At 43.1% G+C, this 25,013-nt stretch overlaps 2 protein-coding genes across 3 annotated transcripts in view; one reads left to right on the top strand and one right to left on the bottom strand.

Moving 5' to 3' along the window:
• Positions 1-25,013, top strand: part of LOC126565014 (solute carrier family 66 member 2) — a 204,660-nt gene that overhangs the window by 61,736 nt on the left and 117,911 nt on the right. The gene's annotated exons all lie outside the window — the stretch shown is intronic.
• Positions 15,910-25,013, bottom strand: part of LOC126565865 (T-box protein H15-like) — a 50,445-nt gene continuing 41,341 nt past the window's right edge. The window contains exons 5-7 of the mRNA XM_050223075.1: positions 20,551-20,795; positions 20,351-20,362; positions 15,910-16,465 (exon numbers count right to left, since the gene is read on the bottom strand). Coding sequence (XP_050079032.1) covers positions 15,955-16,465; positions 20,351-20,362; positions 20,551-20,795 — 768 coding nt within the window. The 3' untranslated portion in view covers positions 15,910-15,954. The remainder of the gene's footprint in view (positions 16,466-20,350; positions 20,363-20,550; positions 20,796-25,013) is intronic.

Raw genomic sequence — 25,013 nt, forward strand, 5'->3', positions numbered from 1 at the left:
TTTCACATGCTACTCTCAAGGCATGTGTCACGCACGAATGTTTTCATATGACCCTATCGAACATTTGCCCAGACCTAGAAATGTGACAGCATTTTAAAGCCGTCAACATGCGTATCGAATCTAACGGTTCCTTTTCGAGAAGGAGTATTTTACCAAGCTCTCTGCTGGCCCCCTTCGTGAAGTCGTTTAATCCATCCTCAAGGGTGGTCTTACCTTCAGGGGTTCCTTTTTTTCGTCACGTTCTTGTGTTAAAGATTGAGAAATAAATGGCAAGTTATGTCGAATCGAATTGTATTTCCTATGCACAACCATTAGAAAGACTTTGTAATATGAAAAAAAATAAAGTGGTCCAGTTTTATAACAATTTCTAGTTTTTTTCATTCGAATTTTATTTAAAAAAATCATTATAACATTAGAATTGTCGTTGAAAAATTAAAGAACCAAAAAAATAATACAATTTCTACAAACAAAAATCATTCTCACAGCATGAAAACTCTTATCGGACATCAAGGTTCTTTATTCTTACGCTCATCAAATTCCCATAACAAAGATGCTTATCAAATCTGATCCCTTTGTGTGCAGGTGTAAAATAAACAATCAAAGTTTGTAGGGAGAATTCTCTCGCTCATAAGAACAATCACACGTGGTAAAGGTTTTCCAGACTTTCGGACGGTGATTGAGTATGAATCTTTTTCCTCGAATTTCGGTTCACCCAGCATAGAAATCTTTAGCGACAATTTGTCTAACCCTAACCGATACGCGTCTATCAGCTCTAACTGCAGCCAAACACCCAGGGTAGACAGGTTGTCGCCTTAGCAACAGCGGCCGAACCAACGCTGCAGCCTCACGCATCCTTTGCACACCGTTTCGTTTAGATGCATTCATCCTGATAAAGACATCAGTGATCAGGCTGATTCAATAGGCTCGGGAACCTGCTGTAAGCGTCGGCAGATCGATCCGATCGGTTCGAACACGCTCTCGGTATCGAGTGCAAAGTCATCCCCCGCTCAATGGGAGCGAAGCAGAAATGCGTTGAGAAATAAAACTATTATTGAATCACCGGCCCTCACATTCGTTCAGGGTGTGGAGGAAAATCGTTCCTGCTTAAGCTCGACTTGTGAGACATCGACCAAAAAACTAGATGTCCACTTATGGTTGCTCTTTACGTTCGCTTGCTCCTCCATCGCCCTCACCAGCGGTATCAGTTTCTATTTTCGACCAAAATCTAAAGAAGAGAAAACAAGAAGAATCTAGCTGATGGTTGGTGTGAAAATTAAAATTTAAATATATGCATTAAGATTAGTGGCCAACGCATGTCAATCATGTTGCCGCACGGGGCGTACTGAGAAACAAAAAATAAAAACGCAGCCAACAACGAAACCGTTCATGGGAAGCATCAGTTTGGTACAAGAAAAAAAAAGGCTTTACGCTGGTGAGGCACAGTGTTTCAGGATTTTGCATTGATTCGGCTGGTCAGTAACACCTTAGATGATGTTGACGATGATGTAGCTAATTTCGCTTCCTTTTTAGCCGTTGTTTCAAAAGGCTTATGAATGAATTCACTTTTTTGTCCGGCGGGTAAGTGGGATATTCATTGATCAAATCAAAATCAGGTCATTGAGAAATAAATGGAAAAGTTTAAAGATTTTATGGGGTTTTAAACTGTATTTTACGTTGAAAGTGGGAGGTTTTTTCACAATTTGCTAATTTTTTAGAAAGTTGAGTTTTTGTAAGTATTTATACATCTATAAATTTAAACCTGCAGCATGACAAATCAATTAAAATAAAATGAAACGAACCTCAAAATTTAGTTCAACATTTAGTTTAGAAGGCCGCGAGCCACAAGAAATTTTAAAACGAAAATTTCAAGTTCTCATGAGTGATTGTGAAATTTTCAAGTATTGAAATCGCTTTTTGACACCCTGGCGCATACACAAGCTACCAACAAGGGCAAATGAGAAAACTCTAAAATTGCTTTTTTGAGATTTTTTGACAGTTTCGCATCAATTTCCACAGCTTAAAATTTCCCGCGGCCTGGGGCGTTAACATTTTAAGTCACTTCCTTGCTAAGTAAAGTCAAAGATTTATTTAAAAAAAAAGTTCTCTTGGAGATCTTGCCCTTTTAACACCATCTTGAGAAATGATCGTATTTTGAACGATAGTACAATATTTTTTCTTTGTTTAAATGTGTTATTTTTCACTTTGAAAAGTTCAATGTTCTTCTCCACCTCGGTCTAACGACCTCCTAAGCCATCGGAAGGCGAGCTCTAATTACGGAATGGATGGGATTCGAACCCTAGTCCAGCCGTGTTAAGTCCATCGACGCTATCGCCCACCACCGGACTCTTCCAAAACATTCATTAACATTTATTTTACTTTTTCAAATATATTTTTTAACAGTTTAAAGCTCATTTTATTTTAATATTTTTTACAAACTTTTTTTTTTCATTTACGTTTTAATTAGTTTTTATTTTTCCTTTTCAAATACAAATGACAATATTTGTGAATAAAATATTTGAAATACCTGGGTATTTTCAAGCTTACGAATTTATTTTCATTTTTAAGGACATTTCAATAGGTGTTTACGTTGATTTTATGTAAATGTTTAACAAAAAGGCACACACATAAAAAGATTGACAAAAGGCCTAGCTTATTTATTAGCACTGCAGGATGACGTCACTTTTTTATTGGCACAAAGATTTGTATCAATAAAATTACATATTATTTTTATTACTCCTTTCAACAACGTCCCTTACATTCAAATTAAATCTTTACGTCACATTTGGCACTGCTGACCCATAAACGATAAAACCACTTTTCCCAAATATTTTTTTTTAAACACAAAGCAAAATCTTGTTCATTCTGACACAGTTATAACGACCGACAAATGATAGCTCATACGATACTTACATCCTCTCGAAACCGTACATGTAGCCATAATGAGTGGTTCAAGCGACCGTACAAGCTTAAATTACGAAACAAACAACAGCTCAACAGGCTCAACGCGCCACACCACAGAAATGGCTGCTACTGCTGCGGCTGACGCCGAAAACATTTGTGACAAGAAGGTGATCTCGTAAACTGCGATTATTCCACTCAAGGGTTGGATCGGTCGTTGGATGGCAAATTATGCACATTGGTATCGCCGGGCTCGGTCGCTATCATTATCTCCCGAACCTGATCCACAATCCGAAACGGTTGCGATGAAAACATCATTAAGCCGGTAGCTAACTAACTACTGTGTGTACGGTCCGAAGCTGTGGATTTGTTTTGGACTCTTCACTTCCTGTGCCTTCGCTATCGCCGCGCCGTAAGAAGCCGCTTCAGACTTCGGCCTGTAGAAATGTCATGTCGCTCAAATCACCACCAAACCGCAACGGAAACCCCCAACCACCATGCAATCCTTCCCCATCGTAACTTCCATTTGTTTTTCTTCGTTTTTTTTCAGTCCGATTCCCTCTGAGTCAGCGGAATTGCGCTCATTTACATGATTTGGCCAACCCATTTGATTAATCCTCACCGTTCGTCTGAGTGTGAGCTGCTCCCACTGCTCAACGCACCGATCCACACCACCATCCGGGGATTTGTTTCCTCTTTTTACCGAACGCGGTTGCTCCAGTCCGAACGGTGGTTGATTAAAAATTTAAATTCTTGTCAAGAATCTTTTCAACTGTCAAGCAGGAACGCGAACTCCGGCATCATTCTTTTCGAAATTTTATCAAACCCCAACGGAAACCGGCAGCACGGCGAGCGGTGATTGCGAGCACGAACGAATCATTTCACGGTAGTCATACCCACATCAGCGACAGGACGCGATCCAGCAGAGCAACCCCGATCGAAGAACCTGATCTTGATCGTCCAGCTAACGGCAGCTTCTGCGGAAATCGTTTCAAAAATCAAACTTCAGATCACCCCATCGGTGACTTCGTTCGTAGGATAGATAAGTGATAGACACACGAAAAAAAAAAACACAAGCCCTTCCCCCCAGTAAGATGAACCGTCATGTAAGATGGGAGACCCTCATGAAGTGGAGTCGAAACGTTCAAGAGCTGACCGCACACCGGTAGATTGTGATTAAGGCTCGCGCACGTCCACCACGAATTGATGGGTGATGTGTTGAAAATATTAAAAATATTCCTATTTCCTCAACCTGCATCCCCTTCCTTTCCCCACATCCTACTCCCGCAAGGCCAGCTTTTCTAGCTTCTGCCCCGGGGGTTGCGTATTCTTCTTCGTTTCATGAAAGGTTCCAAATATATATCCCTCCCATGTGTTGGATGGCGACCGTTTCAACACGTACGGACGGCCCCGAAATGTGATGTGTGCGTCCTAAATGGACACCAAACGCAGCCAAAAACTCAGTAGGGTTATGTCAATCTTGTTCTCGTACCCCGTTGACGGACGTTTGCTTGAAAGTAGGGAGCGTTTTAACTTTTATCACTGTCAGTTAGCGACAGCGATGGAATGCGATCGGGAATGCATGCGGTGGCAGCACCGTTTTCTAGGAATAATTCCACCAAGTTGATTGGGTCCAGGTGGCCAATCGGTTTTAATTGCTTAGGTTTTTTATCCTAGAATTTTTTTTCCAAGGTTCCCTTTACGCAGTTTTGAATCGGTAAGAGAATTAATAATTCTAAGCTTTTAATTATAAAAAATGTTAAGTCTATTGTTCACATCTCTTCACAAACTTTTAAACACTATAAATCTTCAATCTAGATAGACTTCTTCTCATATAAATAAATGAAATATTTGTACGACATCAAAATATGGTATTAAAACACATTAAAATTGCTTTAAAAACTTAGGATTATATCAAATCAAACCAGGGCCATCTCTACCCAGAACTAAGTAAAAGTAAAGTTATTAAACTACAGAAAACAAGTGGATATTTAGTTTGTCCTAAGACACAAGCACAATTATGGCTTCATATTACATTCATTTGATTTGCTTGGTAATACCGACCATCTTATGGCTTACGAGATTTTTTGATATTATTTAACAGAATAATCAGTCCTCACTTCATGGGAACGGTCTGAGTATGATTTGAATGCCGGTTCTGCCGAGCTTAGACTGGCGATGCTCTTAGTCTCTACTACTAGCCACGAAAAATATTATCTTCTATGATTTAGCGGTTCAAAGTGAAAGAAAATTACGTTCAACAGAAGCAACAGCTTTAAATCCTTTAAATATTTCTTCCATAGTTTTCTCAAACAATTTTCTATCAAGTTTTAAGATAGCTTCATCGACTTCAAACTGCAGCATCTAAAGCTGACACCCCGTTTAAGACCACCGTGTTCAACAAAGATGATTCCCATTTTCATCCTGCCCTCAGACACAAAAGCGAAGGAAGACTCTGTCTACTCCAATCTTCTCTGTATAATTAGCATCATTCAACAATGATGCCGTTGGTTGGCCACGATCAAACGAATTCTCACGCCATCAAACGCACCTTACGCAAGGTGATTCCCCGTCTCTTCCCTTTCACCCGTCTCCATCTTCTCGCACGATTCCAAAGATGTTCGATACTTTGTTTGCATTTTGGGCCCTTGTTCCACGATCTTGGGCCACGTTCGAAAGGTGCCAAACGGTTTCGATTAACTGTTCAGCAAAACCATTGACTCCGTTTCAACCGTGACACGGGAGTCAAAAATTAACTCAACCACACCACTCCACTCCTCTTCAAACCACTCGAAGTGAACCTACGGGCGAGAAAAAATAAATTCCCACAGTCATCAAACCTCTTTACGTGTGACCGATCCTGGCCAATAAGCGCCACGCACCGCACAGTATTGCCCTCCAGCTGGAGGATGGATTTTTGGCGATCAAAACATGCCTTCCCCAAAAGTTGTACAACAATGGGAGCGAATGGCTTGTGGGAGGAGATTGAGATGGTTTTGGAACTGGATCAGAAATTATACGCTAAAGCCTAGTCCGGCGCGCTGAAGCACATTCTTTAACTGGCGTCAAAACAGCTGAGATTGTTGCACATTCACTTTGGGAAAAGGTGAGATGAAACCAATGCTTTATTGAAAAGCTTTTTAAAAAGGCTGTAGATACAAAAGTTGTGAAACGAGTCCAATTCACAGAACCAACCACACCAGCGCAAACATGCATCGATGTCTCATCAACCGCACGCTTAATCTATTTCTGATTTCTTAATTAGTTGCCCTCTATGATTATCGATTAAAATGAACCTCCCTCTTCATTAAACCGTGGCCAACATTGTTACTTCCCCGGTTCGTTGGCGGGCAAAGCGCAGATGGAAACGCGATTGAAGCAAAACGAAGATAAATCGTCTTCTTCATCTGCACACGTTTGCATGCGGAGAAGTGCCAAAGTTAGACGAAAAGCCAACCATCCAACATCCGTGAGCTCATCAGGGAGCAGCTGTCGACATTCGCGAGTTGATCCGCGAGCTTCCTTTTGGCAGTCTCAATCTAACTATGGAAAGCAACGGGTTTTCTCCGTTGTGAGACGGATTATGGCAAGCACATTTTGAGCTAAGCCGCTTTGCTTCTTGAAGAAAACTTCAATAGCTGTGAAAACTGTGTATTTGCCTCCGAAGATATGGTTTGTTTTTTTTTTATTTTTGGCTGTGAGCTGACTAACAGAATATTCAAAAAATGATGACCTCCCAGTATGACTTCAATACACACACACACACACATCTGGTGGGAATGATGAGTTGCTTGGAGTTGGCTTTATATATACAATGATTCCACGTCTCGATGATGAAATGGTATGTTGATCCATTGTTCTAGTAAGTTTTCTCCAATGGCGTTGGGAAAGTTTGATGCTCTGCTAAAGACGAGAGTCTTAGATAATGAGCAATAGATATAATAAAGAGAAAACAAACATTATTTCCTATTGTAACTCAAATCGCTCATGTTGGTGACGCACCGACGCAGCAAAAATGTTAATGGTAAACATACGATCAACCAAAAAAGAAAAAATAATTAGGTGAGCGAACGAAAACAGTTAAACTAGGTCAGATATATCCGCTGACTGCGGATCGGTCAGCATTTTTAAAGCATAAATTAGCGAGCAAGAATTTGAATAAAGCAGCATCTAACCAACACCCTTAGACTGTTAATCGAAATCCGGACGGATCCTCCGTTCTTGAAAGGTTGAATCGAAGGTATCCTCCGGTCTCAATCCGTTGAACGTGACAAGGGCCCGACTCAGCAACAAATGTTCGCTCCAGAGAGGACCGAAAAATTCGAGCAAATGCATTTTAAGATTTCTTAGTATTACTTGTATTATTCCTGATAATACAAGATGGCCATACTCACCAATATATCCTCACAGTTATAACCGCTTTGAGTTTTGCTAAAGCGCCCGTGAAATAGTCATTTTAAAAGCCCAAAAAACTCTTTATGTACAGCATACTCTTATGAGGATAACTGAGCATTGACTCTACCGTTGTTCATCCAGGAGTTCGAACATCCTTTCATATATGGCGATTCAATTAAATCATGTTTAATTTTTTGTAAGTTGAAAATCTATCAACGGACGTACGTCATATAAAACAAAACAAAGACATAAATGTCGATAAATGATATTGATAAATAGCTATTAGATTTACTTAAAAGAGAGGGCAACAGAATTGGAATGAGCATCAATGCGACGAAGACAAAATACCTGCTTGATGGAGGCTTTGCTATACAAACCTTTGCTTTGCTTTGCTATACTATATAACATTGCTATACAAACAATGCAAAGGATTGCCATGTAAACATTTAAATAAAATCTAAAAACAACACGCTGTTCAGTTAACTGCTGCTAACTGTTTAAAACATTTCATATCATTCCAACTCAACCAAAGGTTAAAGAAAAGCCTACACATACATTGCCCACCACTGACCGGGGATACACATTTGCCATAATTTCACACCCCTTTCGCGTGGCAAAAGAATAACCCTCCAAGCTTCCGTGACCGATCGGATATCGGATCGGTGTGATGATTTTCGCACTTTCTCACTCCAATTGACACGTTGCCCGGTCAACACCCGGGCCAATGCCTTCCGGGTGCGTGCGTGCATGCGTGCGTGTGTCACACCTTTGCAGCAGCAGCACCGTAAAGCTTCGGCCCGGGAAAAAGGGTTCAACCGGCGGGTTCGAGTCTGATCCGCGTAGATAGGATTTTCCCCCGCGGCTAGTGTGTTAAAGCGCAAAACACACGCTACACGGAACGCGATACACTGGGCGTAAAACGCTGGCACTCCGTAGCGAATGCCTTTTGCATTCGGCTGTGGAATCCTTGTGCTCGTAAAGTCGCTTTACGGATTCCGGCCTGGGGTAGTGATTGAGGCCATAGGGGGGAAAAAAAAGGATTTTCCTACCGATTTCCCCTTTCGAGCATGGTGAAGGATGGCGGACGCCAACGATTCGGTAGCTATTTAACGGGCGCGACAACGATTGTTATCACAGGACAGGAGGTTGTGTTGAAGGTAAGGGTGAAAGGAAAGAGCTAAACAGTAGCTAAACCCTTTGCCTTCGGTGAGGGTGTCAAGTCGGCTCGAGGATACCTGATTTATCTAGCGGAACATCTTATTTTCAACCCCTCTTTTTTACCAAACACCCAAGCGAATCTCGTGGGATCGAAAGAAATCCTGAACGGGTAGCTCAAGTCGTATAAACCCTTCAGATACTTAAAATTTAAAATAAGGAAACAAAACAACAAAATGCTCTAGTTTATGATGACGCAGAAGCAAAAACAATCTCTACGCCAATCAGTGCTGAGTGAAATCTTCTCGACGATGAAGTAAAAACAAGGTATTCCGCTTGATACAGTTTTGCTGTAAAAGCAAAGTGTCCGAGCACCATATTCAGTCGTTTTTGTTTATAAAAGTGATAACTTAACACCCTTAAATTTTTTTTTACAAGAACTTAAACAACCCTATTTCTGGAATCGCGTAACTAACGAACGAGCTCAGCTTTGTTTTGATTTGTTTTGTTCCAGTTAATGTGATTTTTAAGTTAAATGGTTCCCGAGAGAAATAGGGGTGGAAAATAATGAATCGTGTCGAAAGATCCTTTGCCGTGTGACAATTGCTTAGCAGTCCTGATTTGTTGTTAGTTGACAGGACTCAAAAGTAGAGTTTTTTCGCTTTTTATTGCAAATTGTTATCTAAAATAAGTTTAGTAGATCCTTGAGAAATGAGGCTTTTTTAAGTCTTTTCTGTCATATTGATACATGTTGTCCTCTCATTTGATCCTTGGTCAAGACATTGTTACCCCTTAAAGCATCAGCTGAACTCGTTAAATACGTATTCCAAGTTGGAATTCACATGTAAAATCACATCCTGTCACTGATCGAATTCCAAACAGGCTTGATAGATGTATTAAGTCATCTTAATGTTGTATGTGCTTGAATAACGCCTTCAGTAGCCTATTCAATCATTTATTTCTAGACAGATATTCATCATTATCCCTCATCATATTTGATCGAAATGTGTTAAGGATTTATGTCTTCAAACTTAAAAGAAATCTTAAAACAAACAAATACCCAACCCTATCCTTCTTGTAGCAAATTCTTCGATTCTCAAGGCATTGATCCTTGCGCTTCCTTTAATATACACAAACACACACACACATATTCGTCCAAAGGCCACCGAGGTCAACACGTCAATCGCGTCCTCATCGTAACAGGACCGATTCAAAACAAAAGCCCGCCCATTTATCCCTTCCCTTTTCGGAGTCCTGCCAGAAAGGATGATCCCAGGGTTCCATTAAAACTGTCACATTATTTGGATAATGAAGCTGACAAAAAACGGCACCTGAAACTGGACGAAAACGCTTTGCACCGACAACGGTACGGACATGCGGAGAAGAACACAACGGGACGGGTCGGAGAACCACTCCAAAAGTGTCTATCGCTCAAGGTTCGGGATTCGGGGCCTTTTAATCTATATCAATTAATCCTAACGGACATGGATCGTTTTGTCCCGCTGTCTATTGCTCATTTCACTTCGCGCGCTCATACCCCCTTTTCCCTTCGTGGATCGCCACATCCAACGCAGCAACACAACGTTTCGGTTTAATCGAAACAACTCAAATCTCCACACCTGTCTGTCTCGCTGGGCGCTCCAAAAACAGGTCCGTAACAGGGTCCGGCTGGCAGAGGCACCCCGATGCTCTAAAGTGAGTTTAGCTTTGACGATGCACCGACCCAAACTTGACACTTGCAGCTTGTGTCTGTTGTCCGTTTTCACCCTGCACGTAGCCAACCATCAACCTGTACCAAACGCTTCACGCTGTTCGGGACCAATTCTGTCAAACAAACTAGCCGCAATTTAGTCGTTTTTTTTTACATTCGGTTTCGAATTATGAAGCACTTTTTTATGTTTCCCAAATCTCATGCATCACTGCGTGGTGGCATTTTGTCTTTTGCTTTTGATTTTTTTTTATTTCCTAATACCACCCACATGACGGGCAGTGTCAAAAGGAGCACATAAAAAATCGACAAAACGCAAGCATCAATGTACAAAAGCACACACAAACACACACGTGGGATGCACTCAATTAACAGGATCCAGCAGCACTTTTGGCGAACGTTTGTTTGCAAAAATGCATCGCCCAAAATAGCCACTTAAAAGCGCTGGCATGTATCGCTCGCTCACGCCTGCTTATTTCGCTCTTCGACAGTGTCAATCCGTTAAATGCAGACGGGATGAAATGTCAATCGAATTAGGCTCGAATTTTGGGCGCAATGAAATGGAAACCCATTCCTCACCGGAACCGGTGAATGTCAGTGTTGGTAGAATGGGTTCGTTGGTAAGGCATATGGTGGAGGTCACCGTTTGACTTTGACAGTTTATGAGTGCCGTGTGCGGGGGAATCAAGGTATGGTAAGAATGTGACGGTAGTGCAGTCGAGGTACAGCGTGATTGTAGCAACTTTGATGGTTGCCATTTTGTCACGAATAATTGACGGGGATAGAACTAAAGCTTTCAAACTTAGGTAAGAGGAGATAAGTTTGATTGGTTTTGAAATAAATCCAGTCTACTAATTTCGGTGGAGTGCATGGTGATCGCGAAACAAGACATGGAGCATGCTATGATTTGAATTTTTAAGTGATTTGAATTCAGCCTTATTCTTCTTGCAGTTACAACCAACAGTTTCTACCAAATAATGTAACAATATTTTTGCGTAAGAATTTATTCCATTCTTCAACTTCTCTATAACATTTTCTATTTACCAGACAACTTTTTTCAACAGTTGCTTCATTATAGTTGTGAGATAAAATAGCTTACTTTAACGCCTTTCCTCCAGTTTCTATCAACTTCGAGACGCTTGAAAACCTGCGATCTTTTGACGGTAATTATACAACATTTTCAATGCAAGTTTTCCAATCAGATACTCCCAAAGATGAAAGATCTGAGATGTCTACTAGACTTTTATAAAAGGGAATGAAGTTGGATACAAAATGGATTCTTCTTGCACTTGCAATAACACTACTACCAAGCTTACCATCTACTAATCATCTGTGAGATGAAGTCTTTTGAAGAAAATGGAAAGGAATCTATTCAATTAGAGTGGCTATGGTCAATTCGATGAAGGTACTTCGTACCGAAATTTATCCTCATTCAGTACCAATCAGTATGCCTTCGTCTCAGTCATAGGCACGTACATATGCTTCGTCAGTAGGCAATCATAATGAATGATGAATAAATTGTTAAAGACCCAAATCCTCTATAAAATTAAAAAAGGTGGACAATCACTAAGAACGTTTGACACAGAGCACAACATGACAGAGTCAACTGTAAGTACATCGGATACTTTATGTCCTTTATAACTTAGGAGTTAAGCATTTACATTGTTCATTCTTTCCTAATTCCTTTGGACAGTCGTTCGGATGTATTCCTACACCCCATCGGCAGGGGTACCGCAAGGAAAGTGTCCTGTCCCCACTGTTCTTTAATATATACACGTCAAATATTCCAATCATGCCGAATTGCGAAAACTACTTTTACGCTGATGATGTCGCCATGTGGCGACACGCTGATGTATTCACAGTCGCCATGTGGCGGAGAAGAAGAAACTCGGACTTATAATCGCGGCGAGAACGGAACAACGTGTTTGCGAACTGTGCAGACCAATATCTTTCTTTTATCTAACTGTCCAGGGAGTCAGATAAATTCGAGATGAGAATCTACCTTACTGGAAAGTTGGAGACATCGAGGCCTTACCTTTGGTAGGACGACTCTCGAGTTGGTAGGAGACTCATCGGCGGAGCCAGTTGACCAGGCGACTTTGGATAATCGGAAGGAATATCCCTTACAGGCATGTTAGAGGTTTGAGGCCTTACCTTGGGTAGGGGACACTCAAACCACTAGAAAGAATTGAACGCAAGGTTTAACTTGTTGTACCTTCTCTTTCCATCTGCGCCGAAGGCTTCCTAGACCGCTTTATTTGTACCCAATACTTACAATAGTTTTTGCTCTTTTTTTTGTAATCGAAAATCGTTTCTTAGTGGTTGTTCTTTTTGCTATTGCATTTTGTACAAAAATATTTACGTAAACATAAAATGTGTCACGGTGCGATCGATTGCTGCACTTGCAAGAAATGTGTCGTATATCATTCTTCTTTGGATCTATGGCCAGCAGACAGTGTTGCTGATCACTGTCTGGACTCGCTGGTTGTTTTGAACTGATATCATATTGCATTGCGTCACTCGCTAGCCGGATGCGCTGGTCAGTGTACTACGCTACGTATAATGCTACGTAACGCTTTTTGTATGCGAAATAATGTATACTCTAGTGCGATGTTTAGCAGATATGCTACAGCACTATCATCGTCAGCAAAACACTCGAAGACGGTGATTAAAACATTAAACAAGGCTCTTATAAAGAGTTCTAAATCTGCAAAAAAAGAACACTCTAAGTTAACGCCACTAAATCAAAAGCCAGATTCTTTACCAGATACAACAGCTCCCACAAACTACCTTCAAGAATTTAAAAATTAACGGAAACAAAATTGCATGGCCAAGCTTCATTAAATACTTTGGACTATTTCTCGAACGAATTTTAATATACAAAACCCACTCAGAAAATTTAACTATTGAATGTGAAAAAATATTCAATACTCCATAATGCCTCCTCAACAGAAAATCCAAACCTATGCATCGCCAGTATGGTCAAACGGTCCAACACACAAATTAAATCTGCAAAGATCGCAAAACAAATTTTTAAAAGCCATTCTTAAAATTCCCTCTTGGTACGAAAAGTCTACACTTTACTTAGAATGTAACTTACCCACTATAGCGGAAATATTGAAAAAACAAAAAGTGGCATATGATGCCTAGTCCCTTTCCAGCACGGTGGAAATGCTAAGATATTTGTCCTCTTAAGCTGTTAGTTTTTAAGCGTGTCGTTCAAAGAAATTGTAAGTATTTGTTTAAATTAAGTGCTAGCAATTAGGGTAGGTTAGAAACAATACCTTAAGTTTTCTCTCAACTCAAGGATTTTTCAATTTCCAACACATTTTTTTCCATTTAACATTTAAAAACACGCACAATTGCCAAATTTCTTTTCAGCCACGTTGCTAAAAAGGTAAAATGCCAATGAAGAGAGAAAATGCTTTCGTAAATATTGTTACATATTGATGTATTTAGGAACAAACGGAGGTTGGGGAAATGCATATCGTAAAAAATGACTGTCCACAAATCCAAAAAAATAAAATAAAATCCATAAGTAGCTAGACAAAGATTATGTTATATCTTAGTCAGAGCTATGCAGATTATGAAGCGTTAACGATTCTGAAGCAGCTGCAATCAGTCCGAATTATTCCTTCAAAAAAATCCTTCTAGCATGTTCAATATCAAGCCATTTTCATAAGTATCTCACACATAAAAATGCTCTCATTAGACGTCTCATTTAAAATAATTAAAACATTTCTCTACAATTTTAACAAAAGCTACATCTGTTCCTCGATAATTCCCATTCCCTCGTAAAGGCTTCATCCGTATCACGCAGCTGAAACGTTACGATACAAACCGAATTTAATTGAGTTCTCAAGTGAGTGAAAATGCATGCTATTTGCACAATTTCGGCACACAAAGCCAATTCGCCACTACAAAGTGTTGTGCGGTCAATTGCGAAGTTAAATGATGGAGAAAAAAATGATAAATCGACTCGCACCAACCTCACACCAGTCGCATTCCACGCTGCAACGGAGCAATTGCATCGTTACCTACCTTTTTTTTTTGCATTCTCTCTCTCTGTGCACTGCCTGTCCATTTACGCGTCATCTTCATCAGTGCTGCAATGCGGTGCTAATGGCTCAACGGGGTCGCGTTTTCGTTGGCGTGATTCGTGACTGCTGCAGGACAACCGACGCCCAGAGTGCCCGTGCCCAGACGAAGGTGACAATTAACAATGCACCACATCCCATTCCGTGCCGAGCCGCGGACGGTGTCGTGGCTAGTGGGAAAAGTGAATCTGCTCACTGATTGCATTGGCAACTATTCGCACCATTTCAAGCACTTTATTCTGACGGTTTGGTGTTTTAAAAGAAAGCTGTGTGTGCGTGCCAGCACGTGCGCGTATGCTATCCCTGAATTAACGATACGCCAAACGAGATGCAGCACTTGCAGCAGTGGCAGATGAGCGGATGCAATTTCACGCCACCACGGTTGACGCAGTGATAGTACTTTTTCCTGTGTCTCGGTAATTCTACTATCTCATGCGCCATGGTTTTCGTGCACGTGACGCTCACTGTAATGGCTAATCATCAGGGAAGGAAGATGTTCATTTCCCGTCGGACCCACCTTCTAATCCCTTAAGACTGTTAAATTGAATTTCAACAGAAACGAAGCAGATACTCACAGATACACCAGATCGAACGCGTATCGAATGATATTTATTGGACACGGCACAAGCCACATCACCCAGTACCATCCTACATCCAGTAAGTCCGGGAGTTTGTCCCTTACGGTTAATTTTCGCAAAGGCACAGTTCCTCCGGGGTGTGAAGGAAACCCTTGAGGGATGCGCATTTGATGTGCCCGGCTTTGGGTCGCGTGGCCGAGATGATACGCGTCATTTGATGCTCGTTTGTCGATTCTATCTGGTGTGATTCTATCCTGCGTATGCGAATACACATGCAATACTGCCAGAAAACAAAAGCAAGCCAGAAATACCTTTGAGTTTCGCAAAGAAAGAATGAATTCTGGGATAAAAATAGAGCCAAATACAAAAGTTTCACTACATCGTGACGTATTGCTTGGTGTAAGATATGATTTATGGACGCTAGAAAACGAGTCGTAGTAAATTATTCACACCATTGATGATGTGGTTTCTTCATGCTTTATGATTTGTTTCACTCACCTTATGCACTTTGTGTTGTATTCCCGGAGGTAATCACGTGCCGAAGAATAAAGATCGAAATGCGGTAAGCTAATAAACAAATTGATGCTGAATTTGGTAAATCATCTCGAGCTGCCCGTGTGTGCTTTCATTTCTTTCATGACATTGCGCAAAATTCAGGATCAGGTTGAATTTCAAGATTTTATTCCAATAAATTCTTTTCTTATTAATAATTATTTTAAAAACCCACAACTCAAACAGAATAAAGTATCATGAATACTGCTATGCTTTTATTAACTCAATCCTTCACTAAATCACAAACGCACCATTTTTTACAAAAGTTTTTGCTGGATAAATAAAATAATCACTCAAAAATACATATGCATGAACGAAGATTTCAAAAAATACTTTAAAAAAGAGTTTTTTTCAATGTGAAAGCTTTGATGTGCTAAAAACCAAAATAAGCATTAATTTTATTCAATAAAAAAGTTGTTTTTAACTTAAAGAAAATGCTAACGTTGGCTAAAATAAATAACAATACGCGACTCTGTTACGAGACAACCTTGCGTCATCCTTACAACGCTGTGACAGTATATGAACAATTATTTACAGCTGCGCCTTATTTACAGCAGAACTCTTTCGAAGGCTAGTTTGGTGGTGTACGGGAGGCTGTTGGTGGGTGTTGAACATGCTGCGGAGGTATCTGATACGGGCTGAATCGATTCCCCATCTGCCGCGCACGCATTTCACCCGGCGACGGTGATCCAGAGTTCGGTGAGGGGCTTGAAACTGGTGGTGGTGGCGGTGGGGTTCGAGGACCCTGGCCCGAGGCAGCCGCTACAGCAAGAGAGGCCGTCTGCTGCAGAAACCCGGGTGGTATCTGTGGTGGCCACTGGCCACCGGTTGCTTGCCAGAGGCCAAGATTTAGGGCACCCAGATTGGCGGGAGGACGCTGGTACATCTGGGGCAGAAGCAACTCGCTGTACGGTGATCGACCCCAGAGCTGAAGATGTTGGCGAGCCTTCTCGAAAAGGGCCGCCTGTGTTGGACCGTCCAGCTCCTGGCCGGATGCGAACTGTGCCATCGCCATCGGGTCTGGGAAGAGGCGCATCGGTGAACGAAGATGTTGCTCCAGCAGTAAGGCATCCATAGGATCCCTGAGAAGGAAAGTAAAGCAAATTTACTAGATTTAGTATTTTGTGTTCCTTACAAGTGAAAATGGGAAAAAAAACTTTTGATTCGGTGAATAAGTCTGCATGGATGTTCCTTGAAGTTAAGGTTTCCTTGCCAGAAATTTCGTTCAAAGTAACAAATTCTTGGCCAGCAATTTCAGGTCCAGACACACCCACAATCTACCCAGAATTGTGCTGCTCATCATAATCATCATCATCATCATCATCTTCCTCCAACTAATATACACCGGGCCTGGAGGAGTGTGGCAATACCGCCGCAACCAACAAAGGACTTGTCCCGGCAACGATCAGTTATTAAATAACTATAAAGTTCGCTTCATTTTCAATTTCACACGACCATAAACCAATTCACGTGATCAGTTTGACTACGACGATGAGGTGCCTCGCGGAACGATCAATTTCGATCTTTCTCTACCGCATATCTTGCGAAACAGGCTTGCGCAGAAAAAGAAATAAAAAAAAAAAACGAAGACCTGCACATCACCCAGTTCCGTCTACCACCAGCATCATCAGGTGGGAAAAATAGGTTGAAAGTAAAGGGAGGGTATGAATCGAACCCAGCCATCGTTTACTGACTATTTTACTGGTCCAAACTTTGGAAGATTGGCTTCCATGCACAGAGCTACACCAGCATCTTCCAGATACTCATTCAAGCTCATGAACATGAAGCACACAGCCTTCTCGGACGCGAGAGCACGGCTCCATGAAGGCTCGCACTGATCGTTCCCGAGAACGATTCCCACTCCATCCGTAAAACCGTGGTGGAGGGGCAACAAAAAAGGGAATGAAATCTTTGGTAGTCACGCAGAAACAGGATCGCCTTCTTCACACTGGAGCAGCAGCAGCAGCAGCAGCAGCAACAGCAACCTACCAACGAGGCAAGTTCGGTTCCCAATCAATGGGAAAAGCCGCTGAAAAGAAGGCGCGCGAAAGGAAGGCGAACATGAAACGACACTCGAGCCGCGATCGCACGATCTGCCGCCCTGTAATTTTCGTGCGCCGCTCTGGTGATGATATTAGCCTGAAGGGCTGTTCGCTCCTTTTTTGTTTTCGCCGGTCAACCGCCGGTGCATGTTAATGCCCGGTCCCTGGCTGCTCGCTTGCGGATAAGCACCCACGGCGAAGGACTTGCGAAACTGGGCAGTGCACGCGGTGAATCGGGCAGCCGAGGGGGGGGGGGGGGGCTGAAAGTCGCCAGTTCCGAACCGCGATCCGAAGATTCCTTCACACCTCGCGTACAACAAATTAGAGCCTTCAATTATTAGCTGCTATCATCGGGTGTAATTATGAAAAATCTGACCAATTGTGCCGATTCTTTTATTTTTCTTCTGCCAGCACTTTTTGCTGCCTCTTGCTTCTTTGTGTACTTTTGTTTTTATTCTTTTTTGCAGCCCCAAAGGTGCATATTGGAGAAGCTTTTATTTTTATTGTGCATTTCGCAACCCATGTTCACACACACAAAGATTGACAGGACTTCAAAGTGAGTGAGAAAAAAAAGTCTTCGAAATTTCTTTTCCTTCCCATTAAAGTGCTCCAGCTTCGAATCCATACCGACGTACGGTGTTTCTGTCTTTTTCCAATCATTGCACCAGCATTGGCCACATCATAATCGAAGGGGGTCGATGCTTATTTCTTGGGCTGATGCCCTTACCGAGAGATGCACTTTGATCGCTAATCATCTTCCGGCTTCACGCCCTACAATCTTCGCGAAACACGATACATCAAAATAGGACGGTGGCTGAGGCGGTAACTCCTACCGGCACAACTCCCGATCGGTGGATGGCCCCTTTAATTATTGTGCAAAGAGTTTTTTGCCAAAATTCGATGATGAATTGTCCGGTGTACGATACTAATGGTAAGGATCATGTGCGTTTATTGTCTGGAAATACGTTTCACATCATCCATGTGTGTCTGTCAATTGGGCCTATCTTTTCAATATGTACGAAACTATAAAGTCCTTGTGTCCTTAAAGGCCTACTCCTTGAGCCAAATATTGCATCACTGGCATGAAAATTTAGTAGAAAATTGAATGTCAATTCATCGAGATTCAAATGATAATGCTAACTCCACAGACATGCGTCGTATATATCACCAATTACAACACTACATAGTTTGATAGGACCTTTCTTTTAAAACTCCTTCCAAAAATCAAACCTTCCACTTCGTCTTGAACTCCCACGACCAACCATTAAAATGTATTTAACGTTCTGCAACTGGAACCGCTCTGCGCCAACCGGACAATTATGATCGATGTGCCTTCTTCAAGATGCATGATGCATCAGTGTTTGACGAGTGGCAGGTGAATAGAGCAAAAGCTCCGAAACCGACAGGACAACGGCATGACACAGGATCGAACCGAACAGAAACATCAATCTTCCGCTCCAAAGAATGTGCTAACGGTTCAAAAGAGCCTTTTCTCCTCAACGCTGAAAGAATTCTCAAAACTGCAACCCTCCCGAAGCAAACCATTGCGGCCCGCTGTCTGTCCAAGCGATACTGCACCAACTCACACACCCGTTCGAGCGTACCTCAGGACAGCATCATCTTTCCGAGGCGTCTTCCTGTCACAAGCTGGCCCGCGCAGACTTACGGGCATCCTTGCACAAATGCTCTTCGGCTTCTCCCCCCTCCAAAAATGCTTCTCCCCACAACGGTCGACGGTCATAAATTATTACCGCCCGGCATGTTACGCTTTACGGCTCGAGAGTTCATCAATTTCGTGTAAATTACTACGCAGCCCGCCGAACGCATTCGGGTGCTTCATGCGAATCTTGCCCTCTTTTCATTCTCGGCCATTCTCGGCCACAATACAGCCGCCGGCCGGTCTTCTTCAGTTTACGCCTTTTTTAGTGTGTGTGTGCTGCTGAACTACAGCGATCGGCTCTTCTGAATCTGGAAGGTGTTGTAAGGATTTTATCAATCATTACGCGCATCGAAGTGTTTTCCATCCGCTTCGGCTTTAATTTTTGCCGCGTCCTTTGACGCATTCGAAACGGAATGCCCCGAGTCTCCGCGCCGTGGTCGCAAAGAGGCGGCAATCAACGCCCCAAAACGCCGACCAATCGAAGGCTCCTCCTGCTCCGAGAAGAAACCTGGCTCGGTAGATCAGCCACAGCGAGGTGTACTTGCGGCGGAACAGACCGAGCGCTGCGTCGTCGTGCCCGGGGGCCAGCGCAGCACAGTTGTCAGAATAATTACGACCACTTTTAACAGTCATTTAGCCCCGTTTTGCCTTCCTCTAGTCTGTTTTTTTTTTTTGTGTTTTTGTGCAACGCCTTCATGCAACGCGCGATTTGTGCTGCTCGAACGCTTTACGGAGGTGCCGAATGTGCCGCTCTGTAATCAACACTTTAGTGAAACGAAAACGAAACCGTGCTGCAGGGCCAGGATGCCTTGACGGGTGGTACCGCCGAGGAGCTGGAATGCGAGGGGGTGAGAAAAACGTCGTCATTTTATTTCTCATCTCAATTCTCGCGCACGCATTGCGGTGGGGCGGTTGCTGAGGTTTGGGACCTTCCAGGGCGAACACCCTTAAGGCAATCGGTGGACCCATACTGCTGCTGGGTGAGTTGACGTGAAAAACAAAGAACAACGCATGAGTCAAAGGCAAGTACAATTGTGCAGAAGGTAAGCAAAAGAATTCGTTTTTTTTTGGTACCGCCAAAAAGGTTACGAAAAGGCGTTACCATTGTCGCATAAATAAAAGTTACTTCTTATCAATCTTATCGAAAAAATAAATCATTTTTTGAAGAAGGTGGAGCTAATATTTATGAAATTAGCTATAAGTTTAATGTAAGAAAAAATAATTAATCTTCACCAACTGTTTCTGCTTTTCCTTACTATACTTACATGCCAGAGTAACTGAAACAATACAAGGAACAAGAGTTAAGAGTATTTCGTTTTGTGTTTCTTCAGGTTATTCCCAAAATCATGTAAGATTCAAAATTTCAGTAGCCCCATAGGAGGAAAAGGTCATCAGGTTATAAAGTTAATTTTTTCCTGGTTGATTTTTCGCAATATTAATTGGCAACTATTAGCTCTCAGCTTACCTGTCAAAATCGGTCAACCGTGACGAGTCCCGGAATCCCTTCGCAAATGGATTCGAGTCGATTTTCAGCTTCGTTATCAGTTGGTTCTGATACGCCGTGACAGCGGTGAACACCGTTTCGGGAAAGACATACGTCTTTTGATCCACCTCCTGCAGCTCCTTTGGTGAGTTGGGAATATTTTGTCCCGGTCCAAGACGAACGAGATGAATCCTGGGCTGGTAGCGGTGCATTGAGTTCAGTACAATCTAGAAAGAAGATTGAATATGCTGTATTTAGTCTATTCTATTAAATAAACTCAAATTATTATCTAATTGATACTATTACAGAAGGCTATTTCAATAGGGTGTCATACACCTGGTGTACAAAAAGGACAACAGGATGGACTGTGCTAACTTCCGGGCCATCACAGTCTAGAATGCTGCCTGTAAGATCCTGTCCCGAATACTCTTCTACAGACTGGAGCCCCTTGCTATAGAGCCCGACTCGGAAGCAGAGTATCAGTTGACGGCGTCGATCTCGAGGTGGTAGAGGAGTTCTGCTACCTTGGTACGATCGTAGCTTCGGACAACAACGTAAGCAGCGAAGTATAAAGGCGCATTGTTCAGGGGAATCGTGCCTACTATCGACTCTACAAACTCCTGCGATCCAAAAGACTCCAACAACACACAAAATGCACGATTTACCGCACCTTGATACGTCCGGTAGTACTCTACGGATACGAGTCCACGCCACGTTCGAGCGGCGTGTGCTAAGGACTATCTTTGGCGGTGTGCGCGAAAAGAATGAACCACGAGCTAGCTGTGCTGGTTGGCGGTGCTGATATCCTGACGGTAGTCAAAACCGGAAGGATACATTAGCTGGGGCATGTGATGAGGATGCCGGAATCATGTCCCACCAAGAAGGTGCTCGTCAGCAACCCGTTCGGCACGAGGCGTCGAGGAGCACAGCGATCTCGTTGGCTGGACCAAGTGGAGTTTAACCTTTTGGAGATCGGATGTAGCCGTGGATGGAAGACTGCAGCCCTAGATCGAGTTTTCTGGAAACTGTTTGGAGATCTGGCCATGTCGACACGACTTGCCCGATCCTGAGCAGGCCAAGAAGAAGTCCTGGCGGTTTCAAAGATAGTCCGGGAATTTGAATCTGAGGCAGACGTGAATCTTCCAATAAAAGAGTTTCCTAGTCAAGCCTCTCTCTGCTTATGGCCAATGAAACCATTAGTGGGCCTATTTTTCGGGACATAATCACCAGCTATCTCTCAAATATTTTGATATCTTAATCATTCTGATACAGGAAAAAGTACAGTTGTTTGCAAAATAAAAGCAATGAGAGTTTGCAAATTAAAGGAAATTTTTACGACTGCTGCTCGACAAGTTTTCTCAACTCTTACGCCTTACACAACTTTAAATATTAAATTGGAATTTTTTCGCCACTCTCATGTACTACACAAAAATGATTCTTTTTCTCATTTTCAGTACGAGATGAATCGTGAATGTTTAATGTGTAGTAAACAACTCAACACAAACACTAAAACTCAGTGCTGATATAAAAAAACCAGCAGTTCACCATGGATTCCGAAGCAGGAAGCGCAATGGCCACATCAGTAGTGGAAAATATATTTCCTGAGAGAGAGCGAACTCCCCTGCTCAGTTATTCACTCACCCAAAAACCCTTCGTAAAATGGGTGTTTGCGCACTTGCGTGAAGAATGTGTTTGCGTGTTGCCATTTCCTCAAAAGGAAACAGAAGTGAAATACACACAACAACAAAAAAAAAACACAGGCTAAAACGAGCCAGCACGTACTGTGGCAAACAAGGATAAAACCAACCGGCACACACAGCTTCCTTCCATTATTCCTGGGGTTGGCTACACCCACACAATCACCATAAGTGGACGGGCGCGTAACACCATGAAAACGGGAAATATGATATTCCAGAGACGAAAGGGCCATGAATTTGACAACCGACAACTACCACCACCACCATCTGCAACACGCGAATAGGTCCACCAGCATGGGCAAGAGAAGACTCGTCCCTATAACAACGTCCACAGACGGCGACGAGCAGCAGAATAAACCATTTATAAGAGGGAATGGCAATCCATAAATTATGATTTGATGAAATTGATATCGTCCCCACGAGATACATACACATACACACGTACCAGGCGAGAGAAAATCGAGCTCCACCGCACCAGTGCGGCCCACCAATGGTGGTGGACATTCGGGCAAAAATGGCGCTCAATCGGGTCGGGCTGGTCGGGTCGGTTTATGTTTCACCCTCGAGGGCACCCGACAAAACGGCTTTCGTGCGCTAGAGGAATCGTTAAAGCAAATATCAATAATAAAGAGATAAACACGAAAAATCGATATTTTCCAACGGCTCGCGGGGGGGGCCGGCTTTCTGGCTCGAATGCACCAGCAAAACGATTCTATTTCTGTTCCCGCTTCCATGCGGGAAGGTGTTGAGGGAATATCATCACCTTGAAGAGCGGTGCAGACCCAGAGATATTTCGACAATTTTGCACACTACTTGGCAGTTAGTCAGTGAGATACATTTCGCCCAAGGAAGCTTGTAGTAAATAGGCAACGGTTGTATTGTGAGATACACAAGCCACATAAAAAAGTCGAAAAAAAGTAGAATATTCTGCCGAGGCAATATCCACAGAGAGTTTGTCTGGAGCAGGTATTAAAGTACTTGTCCCGCGATTGCAACTCGACTCCTTCCCTGCTGTATACACTAGCCCCTGTGCTCTGGTGTAGGATGGGCCGAGTATCAACTTCAGACCACCACGACAGCCAGATAACCCACATAATTTATGGACGATGTTTTATAGAGACATTTTGTACCGGTAATTAGTGGCAGGGCGAAACGTTACAACAATCCCAGCGTTCCTGGAACAACTTCGATCTCGACACATATTGCGACAGAATGTACGCTAACGGCACACGTGCACACCAGTCGACAAATTGACCGTAGACAACGCACCGACACACATGCGAGCCCAGTGCAAAATCTGCCTGACAGTACTAATCAACATAATTTATCGCGAACGTGCTCCAGGTTTTGGGAAGGATTTGTGCCACTATCGAAACCAGCTGTGGCTTCCAGGGGAACCAGTTGTCGATTTGTAAGCGGGTACTTATTATGATCGAAAGCCCCTCGTGTTTCTGACTAATGGCGCACTGGATACTCGATCAATCAATACTTTGTCACTTTCGGTTGAGTATTGAATCGAGCGGTAAACAAATTGAACCAATCCTTGGAGATATCCACGAGTTCTGGGCGTTCGAAAAAGCCCTCATCAGCTCCGGAATTCCTGCTGGAAAATGGATTCACTTTTCCAAAGTACTGAGCTAACACATACGCCCACACACACACACACATACACAGGCGCAGAGTAGAAAAACTGCTCCACTGAACGGGAAACCCATCACACTTCAACAGTTTTCCAGCTTGGTTTCGCCCTTGGACGCCCTGGCAAGGCGTCTGGGTATACGGGCACGGAGTCTGATGTTTCGTACCTAATTTATCAAGCTAACACCTCGCCACCATGGAACACCGATCTCGTCGGTCGGCGCTTTCATGGTGTTGGCGTACACTTCACCACCGGCATGCTGGATGGAGCCATTTTTATGCTAAGCACCATCAGATAGGCTAACAGCTCCGCTACCGAAAGGACACCGGGGCCGGGGCAGGACAGGATGAGCGCACCTGCCAGCATGCACCGCACACCCTGCGCTTGCCTGTTTTACACAAACCCCGGGATAGCGAAGACATGCGCGCTTTATCAGCTTTTCCTAAATATGCGTCCCTTTTTCGTTGCACCGTTTTGCCGCGATTGCTCACACAAATACCTTACCGAGTGTGCCCGAAAGGACGAACGTCCGGTACCAACACAAATCAAGGCATGGAAGCTTACTTACACAATCACACGCCAACGGTGCGCCGGTGTTGGTAGAATTTCCTTACACCTAACTCCAGAAAGGCTCTCGAAAACTCGAAGAGTGTGTGGTGGTTTCGGCTGAGCTCGTTACCATGGCGACCGCTCCACCATCACAGAAAACTGGGGAGCGCAGGCGAACACGACGGATTAACTGTCCACCGAAGCGACAAGACACGCTTGCAGAAGTGTTGTGGCTGTTCGTATGGTGGTAGTAGTATCGGGCTGCTTTGCCCACTTTAACACCCTTGGAATGTGCTGTGGAATCAAGGGCTGGGTGTCGGTGTCGGCGGGCTGAAGTCGAACTGCTAAACTCGACGACAAATCGATTCTTCCTAACAGCTTTTCACAGATCGTCTCCTCGTTCGGTGGCCGGGTTGCGTTTCGGTTCAGTGGTTTGGAACGCCATTGCTATCCCGCCCGTGGCTTCTTGTGACCTTCCTTTCTAGCCATACCTATTCCCGTATAGTCCATGATTACAGAAGAACAAATTTGGAGAAGGTAGTACATCAGTGCTCCCCGGG

Source organism: Anopheles maculipalpis, chromosome 3RL (genome assembly GCF_943734695.1).
Source record: "Anopheles maculipalpis chromosome 3RL, idAnoMacuDA_375_x, whole genome shotgun sequence".
Taxonomy (NCBI): Eukaryota; Metazoa; Arthropoda; class Insecta; order Diptera; family Culicidae; genus Anopheles; species Anopheles maculipalpis.